This window comes from Octopus bimaculoides, chromosome 15 (assembly GCF_046866305.1).
Source record: "Octopus bimaculoides isolate indiv1 chromosome 15, ASM4686630v1, whole genome shotgun sequence".
NCBI classification, from domain to species: domain Eukaryota; kingdom Metazoa; phylum Mollusca; class Cephalopoda; order Octopoda; family Octopodidae; genus Octopus; species Octopus bimaculoides.
Genome location: NC_142942.1, coordinates 20,268,080 through 20,278,079, shown reverse-complemented (window position 1 = coordinate 20,278,079; position 10,000 = coordinate 20,268,080). Strand labels below are relative to the sequence as shown.

General features: G+C 38.0%; 1 protein-coding gene across 3 annotated transcripts in view; it reads right to left on the bottom strand.

Moving 5' to 3' along the window:
- Nucleotides 1-10,000, bottom strand: part of LOC106876905 (protein O-linked-mannose beta-1,2-N-acetylglucosaminyltransferase 1) — an 83,395-nt gene that overhangs the window by 2,022 nt on the left and 71,373 nt on the right. For all 3 annotated transcript variants that reach the window (XM_089363503.1, XM_089363502.1, XM_089363504.1), the window contains 3 exons: nucleotides 4,556-4,688; nucleotides 989-1,138; nucleotides 1-7 (listed from right to left, as the gene is read on the bottom strand). The exon at nucleotides 1-7 is cut by the window's left edge and continues 161 nt beyond it. In XM_089363503.1, coding sequence (XP_089219629.1) covers nucleotides 1-7; nucleotides 989-1,138; nucleotides 4,556-4,688 — 290 coding nt within the window. The remainder of the gene's footprint in view (nucleotides 8-988; nucleotides 1,139-4,555; nucleotides 4,689-10,000) is intronic.

Below are 10,000 nucleotides of genomic sequence, written 5' to 3'. Positions count from 1 at the left end.
TTGTTCCCTGGAATTGAAGAGAAGAGCAAGAAGAAATATATTCTAGATGTATGGAATATGGTAAACCTAGACAGACAGCTGTAAAACCCTGAGAATAAATGTTTGAAGGTGTTGAGGAGAGAACTGAAAAACAGAAGAACAAACTGCAAAGAACAAATGAGTTGAAAGAAAAATCTGATGAAGAATCAGATAAAACACCAACTTTCTAAACACCGATGGTCCAAAACCACCCATAATCCACACAATATATGAGGAATCATTCTGCCAAGGACGACTTTGCCTTTCATCCTTTTGTGTCGAGCTGGCAGAAATGTGAGCACACTGGACGAAATGCTTAGCGGTATTTCATCTGTCTTTATCGGTAAGCATTCCACCCAGTGTGCTAATGCTTCTGCCAGCTTGCTGTCTTGGAAAATCAATGTTGTACCTGTGCAGTGTGCATAAACTTGTGATACGCATAGAGCGGGACAGCTGGGTAGATGCGGACTAAACAATCCAAATAAGGAATTCATAGAAGAGGGGAACCGAGGAAGATATTCTTTTATTTTTTTACTTGTTTCAGGCATTTGACTGTGGCCATGCTGGGGCACCGCTTTTAGTCAAGCAAATCGACCCCAGGACTTATTCGAAGGAATTTCATTCAAATGACACATTAGCATGTTAAAAAAAAAATGTACGTCACATTGAACAATCAAGTCCTAAATTTATAAATAGATGGGAAGATCATGACTGGAATGCCTATAAATCAGAAACCTCCTCCATCAGGATTAACCTGGGCTTATAAAGATAACAGTAACAAATCAAACACACACATAGACCCATACATACAAACACATACACAACCATATAAAACATACATGCGCATGCACGTATGCACACACACAAACATGTACATGCAAATGCACACACAAACACAAACATACACACACTTTCTGTCACACACACACACACACACACACGAGTAAAGAAAAATGAAAAAAATACTCACAAATTGGTAGCACGAGGTTGATGAAACAATGTCTTCACATAATCTTCATCATTGGTAGCAGTGAGGAATGGTTGTCTGTAGACCCGAGACACATCAGGAATAATGACTTCACCCTCACTTATGTTCTGAATGTGCCAACCATCCCAAATTCTGCGAGAGAGAAATTATTGAAGATGAAGAAGATGATGATGATAACGATAGGAAGATGTGTCTGCAACCTTGTGATGCAGCAGAAATTTGCATGGAAGCGTTGAAAAACTTAATAATAACAATCTTTTCTATCATAGGCACAAGGGCCTGAAATTTGGTGGGACGGGACTAGTTTATTACATCAACCCCAGTGTTTCACTGGTACTTAATTTATCGGCCCCAAACAAATGAACGGCAAAGTCGACCTCGGTGGAATTTGAACTCAGAACATAGCAACAGGCGAAATACCACTAATCCTTATACCCAGCTGTGCAAGCTCACTACAAGCAGGATCAGTAGAATAATAATAATAATCTTTTCTACTAGAGGCACAAGGCCTGAAATTTGGGGACAGCGAGCTAGCCAACTACACCGACCCCAGTGTTTCACTGGTTCTTAATTTATCGACCCTGAAAGGATGAATAGGCAAAGTCGACCTCGGCGGAATTTGAACTCAGAATGTACAGATGTACAAAATGCCACTGAGCATTTTTCCCAGCATACTAATGATTCTGTCAGGTCACCACCTTAATAATAATAATAATAATAATAATAATAATAATAATGTGGAGGCGCAATGGCCCAGTGATTAGGGCAGTGAACTTGTGGTTGTAGGATTGCGGTTTCGATTCCCATCAGACCGGGCATCATAAGTGTTTATTGAGCAAAAACACTTAAAGCTCCACGAAGCTCCAGCAGGGGAGAGGTCAAACCCTGCTGTACTCTTTCACTGCAACTTTCCCTCTCTTTCTTCCTGTTTCTGTTGTACCTGTATTTCAAAAGAGCCACCCTTGTCACACTCTGTGTCACGCTGAATCTCCCTGAGAACTCTGTTAAGGGTACTCGTGTCTGTGGAGTGCTCAGCCACTTACACGTTAATTTCACAAGCAGGCTGTTCCGTTGATTGGATCAACTGGAACCCACTCATAAGGCTTTGGTCAGCCCAAGGCTATAGGAGAAGACACTTGCCAAAGGTCCCACACTGTGGGACTGAACCCGAAACTCTGTGTTTTGTAAGCAAGCTAATTACCACACAGCCAGTATATATATATGTATATGTGTATATATATATATATATATATATATATATATATATATATATATATATATATATATATATATATATACAAACACTTCCTTGCTAGTATGAATGTGTGTGTGTGTGTGTGTGTGTTGTCTTCATGGCTGTGTATATCCTGATATACAATTTTCAATATCAATATCCTTCTTATTAATATGTATGTGCATGTATGTGTGTATATGTATGTGACTATACATATACACACACACACACACATATTGTGTGTGTGTGTATATATACATACACACACACAAACATGTGTGTACATGTGAATATGTGTGTGAACATATGTATGTATATATGTAAGTGTGCATTTATCTCTGAATAAAATATCTGTTGCAGGTGTGTGTATGTGTGTGTGTGTGTGTGTGTGCACGCGTGTGTTTAAAAAAGTTCTGTTATTGTCCGGAGGTGATTTTCTACAAATAAACCAAAAACCAAGATTCACACATTTATGAAGATTTCTGTCGGTGGTTCCACGATGCCGCAACCGAGATCTTTCACAACAAAACAACATTCCCTCGGTACTGAACAACACGTAACTTTAAAAAATGAATAACCAACAGAAAAATCAGATTCAAAACCATATTGATTCCTTTCTGCTCCTTTGGCTTAAGTTTTGTACTCAGCATTGAAAAATTTCAAAATACCAAATGTCTTTGAAAAAAAAAACCTTTTTTGTTTTAATAAAAATATTTTTTGTTTCATTTTTATTAACTGTTGTATTATTTTCCCATCCTCTTTTTTTTTTTTCCATTATTTTCTCAAATCCTACAAACACAAAATTGTGATGAATATTTAAAATATAAAATTTATGACATTTTTTTTTTTTGCTAAGGGAAGTGGGGAGGGTGTTGTTTTCCAGGCTTTTGTTTTGAGTTTTGTTTCAATTTAAGAATTCAGGCTTGTTTATTTTTTTTTTTTTTTTTTTTCTAAAGTTAAATTTATTATAAATTTTAATAATAAACATCAACATTCTTGAAAGTTGCAAAAGTGGGGGGGGGGGAAAGCTAAAACAAAACCAAAACTAAAATCATTAATAATAATAATGATGATGATGATGACGATAATAATAATAAAAGTGGAAATGTTGATTTTCAAAAGATGCATTTTTATATTTATTTATTTATTTATTTATGGGTTTCAGCCAAGTGGCTGCGGTCGTGCTGGAGCACATATATATTTTTTTTTTTAATTTTTTACTTTATTATATTTCAACAAATATCATTTTTAAGTTTGGATAAAAAAAACTTTTTTAAGACTAAGTTAGCAGGAATGACATAGAATCATCTAAATGAAATGCCCTCTAGTTAAAAAGAAATACATGTGTGTGTGTGTGTGTGTGTGCGCGCACAGTTATGTGCTAGTGTTATTACGAATGTGTATGCACATATTTGAGGCTCAAGGATCCAATGTGCTGCCTGATACCAGAATTGAACACATGACTGTATCGATGGGAAGCTGACTCTAACCATCTAGCCACTGGGTTGCATGCCAGGGAAGGAGGGAAGAAGAAGAAGAAGAAGAAGAAGAAGAAGAAGAAGAAGAAGAAGAAGAAGAAGAAGAAGAAGAAGAAGAAGAATATAGAGATGGACAAATTGATGGATAGGCTGGCAGAGAGAGAAGGGGATGGATAGGCAGACAAACATACAGAAAGAGAGAGAGAGAGAGAGAGAGAGAGGGAGAGAGAGAAATAGAGAGAGATAGGCAGTCAGTCATAAATGACCAAGAAAGACAAAGACAGATAAGCAGAGAGCCAAAGACCAGAGACGAAGAGAGAGAGAAGGACAGAAAGTGACAGGTGGTCAGCCATAGACCAAGAAAGGGAGACAGACAGACAGACAGACAGACAGACAGACAGACAGACAGACAGACAGGCAGACAGAGACAGACAGACAGACAGACAGACAGAGGCAGACAGTCATAGTCTGAGAGAGATAGGCAGGCAGGCAGACAAATAGACAGATAGAGACAGACAGATATAAGCAGACAGCCATAGACCATAGACCAAGAGGGAGAGACAGACAGACAGACAGCTATAATCCAAGAGAGACAGGCAGACAAACAGATGGACAGAAAGATATAGGCAGACAGCCATAGACCAAGAGGGAGAGACAAGTGTGGTAGGGCAGAGAGAGATGAGTTGTCAGTGGTGTTACGTTGGAGATTTAACAATTCCAGGTGAAAATGAAGCAACAACAACAACTTTTATGGCACCAATAGACTTCAGAAACCACAACTAAACTTAAAGTGGAACCAACAGTACCAACATCAACAACAACAACCATAGAACTTACCGTTTATTGCAGCAAGCGTCCAGTTTTCCTTGCATATACTTCTTGTAAACTTCCTTCTTCAACATAAACCCCAGACTTGGAAAATCTTCCACTCGGTACAGCAGGGAACTGTTCTCTGAGGTAGTCTCATATCCTACAACAACAAGAACAACAACAGCACTATAGACACTCGCTTATAGTTCAAATAGTACCAGTGCACAATTGTAAGGTGCCCAGTACACTCTGTAAAGTGGATGGCATTAGGAAGGGCACCCAGCTACAGAAACCATGCCCAAAGCGGTCAGTAGAGCTTGGTGCAGTTCCTCTGACTCATCAGACCAAAGATACTCTCTTTGCTAAATTTAGATTTTTATTTACATACACAGCAACCCCAGACGCTAATCACAAACTATAAAATAACTTTCTTCAGCTTATCAAACTTCGATATACTCTTTTACTCTTTTACTTGTTTCAGTCATTTGATTGCGGCCATGCTGGAGCACCGTCTTTAGTCGAGCAAATCGACCCCAGGACTCATTCTTTGTAAGCCTAGTGTTTATTCTATCGGTCTCTTTTGCCGAACCGCTAAGTTACGGGGACGTTAAACACACCAGCATCGGTTGTCAAGCGATGGTGGGGGAACAAACACAGACACACACATATATATATATATATATGTATACACATATATACACATACATATATATATATATATATATATATATCAGATGTACCATCCTGAGCGTGACCGTTGCCAGTACCGCCTGACTGGCCTTGTAGGGTTTTCGAGCGAGATCGTTGCCAGTGCCCCTGGACTGGCTCTTGTGTGGGTGGTACATAAAAGACACCATTTCGAGCGTGGCCGTTTTCGTGCAGGTGACACGTAAAAGCACCCACTACACTCTCTGAGTGGTTGGCGTTAGGAAGGGCATCCAGCTGTAGAAACTCTGCCAAATTAGATTGGAGCCTGGTGTAGCCATCTGGTTGCACCAGTCCTCAGTCAAATCGTCCAACCCATGCTAGCATGGAAAGCGGACGTTAAACGATGATGATGATATATATATATAATACATATATACGATGGGCTTCTTTCAATTTCCATCAACCAAATCCACTCACAAGGCTTTGGTCGGCCCAAGGCTATAGTAGAAGACACTTGCCCACTTACTCAGCGTACCTATTCGTTTAGATCACCAGTGAACGAAACCCCTCACACCCTTGATACACACACACACATATATCCATACATATGTATATATGAGCATGCATATATTTATGCATTCAACCACATACATTGTTACACTTTGGGAGGGTCATTTAGCCAAATATAATACACACACACACACACAAACACACACATAAGAGTTCCAGTTTATTTATTTTGATTATCATTATCAGTTGAGTAATTAACTAATTAGCTAATCAATTGTTTGATCACACTCATTTGACCAACCAATCAGGTGATTCTTCACAGCTTTTCCATTGATCAATGTCACCTGATTGGTGATACCATCTTCTTATTAGTTTTAGTTCTCTTGCAAATTGACTTTTATGTGTTTTCCATCAGTATTTACAATTTATAGGGTGTGTGTGTGTGTGTGTGTTGTATATGTAATTTTGCTTAGAGTGATTATACTGTATGTGTTTCTGTGCCACATGATCAATGTGTGTGTGTGTGTGTGTGTGTGTATAGATGTGTATGTGTACAGATGAGTATACATGTGTATGTGTACATATATGTGTGTACATGTCTATGTGTGGTTTTGTGTTGCAGGGTCAGTGTTTGTGTATCTATATGTCTGTGAGATTGTATATGAATATACATCTGTGTACGTGTGTGTGTGTATGCTTTTGTGCAGCATTGTGTGTGCGTGTGTGTGTGCATGCATTTTTATGCTACATAAGTTCTAGTATGTGTGTGTGTGTATTTTTTTTCCATGTATGTATATCTGTGTTTGTATGTCTTTTTTCTATAGCATGGTCAGTGTGTGTGTGCACACATATGTGTGTGTGTGCGTGTATGTGTGTGTGTGTGTGTGTGTGTGTGTGTGTGTGTGTGTGTGTGTGTGTGTGTGTGTGTGTGTGCGCTCCCTCTTCGATGTTTATTTATGTATAACAATATTTCATGTTCAGTTATTTGATGGTTTTGGACTCCCAGCTTTATGGCTTCTGGACAAATTCTTCAAATAATAATTACATGGGTGTGTTGATATTTTTACATATTTCCTTCAGAAATTCAACATAAAATATCAGCATTCTTTAAAATCAATTGAAACTCAATATATTATTCTGTTTTGGTGTGTGTTCGGTATGTTATGCTTTAAGCAATCTAAACTACAGAACAAAACCAAAATCTTTAAAATAATGAAACAAGTCTCAATGTTTTGCTTAACAAAACCTTAACTATGGAAGAAAATCAAAGCTATTATCAAAATTTTTATGCTAATGAAATAATGTCATGGATTAGTTGGAGACTAACTTTTCAAAAAATTTACTATAATTTCCAAAATAATTCACATATGAAGAAAATTTAAATACTATATATTATTTTAACTCCTCAGACACCTGGCAAAGCCCAAAAAATATGAATAAAAAAAATTTGGCAGTTAATTAATTAAGTGAATAAAAATCTTGAATTCCTGCATTTACCATGATAATTCCATTTACTGACAGACACCTTGTCATTTCATATATTACAGTCAGGTATTATGAGGTATGTAGTGAAACACCTTGGTTATTGACATAAGTGAAGAGACTTCTGGTTTACATCTAACTAGTCTTGCCCACCCTATCAATAAATAACTTTTCAGCAAGCCCTCGTATATACATATGTATGTATGTGCCTATATATATGTGTGTGTGTGTGTGTGTGTGTGTGTGTGTGTATGTGTGTGTGTGTGTTACACCAGGCTCCAATCTGCCAAATCAGATTGGAGCCTGGTGTAGCCATCTGGTTCACCAGTCGTCAATCAAATCGTCCAACCCATGCTAGCATGGAAAGCGGACATTAAATGAAGATGATGATGTTGATGATATATATCTTCTTTTATTCTTTTTTCTTTTTCTTTTACTTGATTCAGTCATGTGACTGCGGCCATGCTGGAGCACCACCTTATATATATATATATATATATATATATATATATATATGTAAAATAAAAACATGAATGAATTATCGGGTATTGTTATGTATGGGGGGGGGGGAATCTGAAACTACACCCATCTTGTCTTAACAAACCACTGGTGCCACCTGCCCCACCACCAACAGCAGTACTATCAAGGCATTATCTAAATAAACAAACATACAAACAAAACTAAAAGCCTTCTTGCCAGCATCATTAGAAACGTTAGTGATATAACTCGGAATCAAAATACAGTAAGGTAATTTTACGAAATGAGTGGAGGACGAAGGCATTTTGTGTTTGTAGTTCAGAAGGCTTGAGTGCATCGTTTAATGTCAAGATTAGCTGACAAGGACCAGGCATCAAATAACCAAGTACTGTATAGAGTATTTCATCAAAAACAACAACAACAACAACAGTACTGGCATCGTCGGTGCTTGCTTGCTCAATGTTTAAAAGAACACGGTTTAAGAACCACTAGACAGTTAAGTAATGGCCATTATGTACGCAGTGGTCCATGGCCAAAGAGGATATTGTGTGTAGAGAGAGATGGACACCACTGCCATTGGACATTAATCAGAAAGGGGAAGAGAAAAGAGAGGAGAAGAGAGGAGAGAGAGGAAGGAAGGAAGGAAGGAAGGAAGGAAGGAAGGAAGGAAGGAAGGAAGGAAGGAAGAAAAAAAGAAAGAAAGAAAGGAAGAAAGAAGGAGAGAAAGGAAGAAAGGAAGAAAGGAAGAAAGAAAGGAAGAAAGAAAGGAAGAAAGAAAGAAAGAAAGAAAGAAATTGTAGATAAGTAGAAATTGAAAAGTTACATTTTCGTCTGGATTTAGAATAATTATCTCCAGGCAATTATCTCTTAATGGCACAGACATTTTCATAATTATGTTGGGGAAGCAGGTGTATATCGGATGCTGACACAGGTGTATGGTTATGCTGCTCACTTCAGTAGCACATGGACAAAGGTTCAATCCCAGGAAGCAGCGCTCCTGGCAGGTTTTCTAGCCATGTATTCCAAGCCATACATACTGAAACATGGTTGCTACTGTGGCGGTGGGGGACAAACACAGGCACAAAGACACACACACACACACATATACATATATATATACGTGATACCTGTGCCAGTGGCACAAAAAAAGCACCTACCAAATATGGTTGATACCAACATCGCCTTGACTGGCTTCTATGCTGGTGGCACAAAAAAAGTACCAACCGATCGTGGCCATTGCCAGCCTCCTCTGGCCCCTAGTGCCAGTGGCACATAAAAAGCACCCACTACACTCACGGAGTGGTTGGCTTCAGGAAGAGCATCCGGCTGTAGAACACTGCCAGATCAGACTGGAGCCTGGTGCAGCCTCCTGGCTTCCCAGACCCCAGTTGAACCGTCCAACCCATGCCAGCATGGAAAGCGGACGTTAAACGATGATGATAATGATGATGATATATATATATAATTCGATCAGAGGTTGTGTTAACCTCAGGAAGGGATAGTTTCATCAAAGGAACTACTGGTTCAATACCTAGTAGTTTGGGGGAATTAATTTCCTTATATAAAAACATATAGTTTATATTCATATAAAAAGAAAATGGAGATTAGGGAGTTAATAATTATTTATTATTAACAGCAAATTAATCATCATTCAGTCTGCTATAATGAATCTATAAACACATATAAAACAGTCAAGGGTATATTTTTTCCTTCTGAAGATATTATGCCCAAGCCATATAAATATAAATCTAATATTTACTGAGTATTAATTGAAACAGCTGTAAGGGATGATGATTAATTTGAAGTTAACAATAAATAATTATCAACTTCCCAATCCCCATTTTCTTTTTCTTCTCATATATATATATATATATATATATATATATATATATATATATATTCAACAGGCTTCTTTCAGTTTCCATCATCCAAATCCACTCACAAGGCTTTGGTCAACTTTGCCCAAAGTGCCACACAGTGGGGCTGAACCCAGAACTATGTGGTTGGAAAGCAAACCTCTCACCACACACAGACACACATATATTTCATCATCATCATCATCATCATCATCATCACCATTTTATGTCCACTTTCTATCCTGTCATAGATGATAGCTAAGGACCACATCTCACTCAAGCATTCCATTTGTTCAAGGTTTACAAGGTTGGCTATAGAGCACATAGGAGAATAGAGTCCAAGATACATTATGGCTTAGATATTTATAGAATGGTCACAATGAATCTAGGACTCTAGTACCAAAAGTGCCCTTATTATACAAATGGTAACAATGTATCTAGGGTTCTTGTACCCAAAGTGTCCTTAAAACACATTGGAGAATAGAGTCCAAGATACATT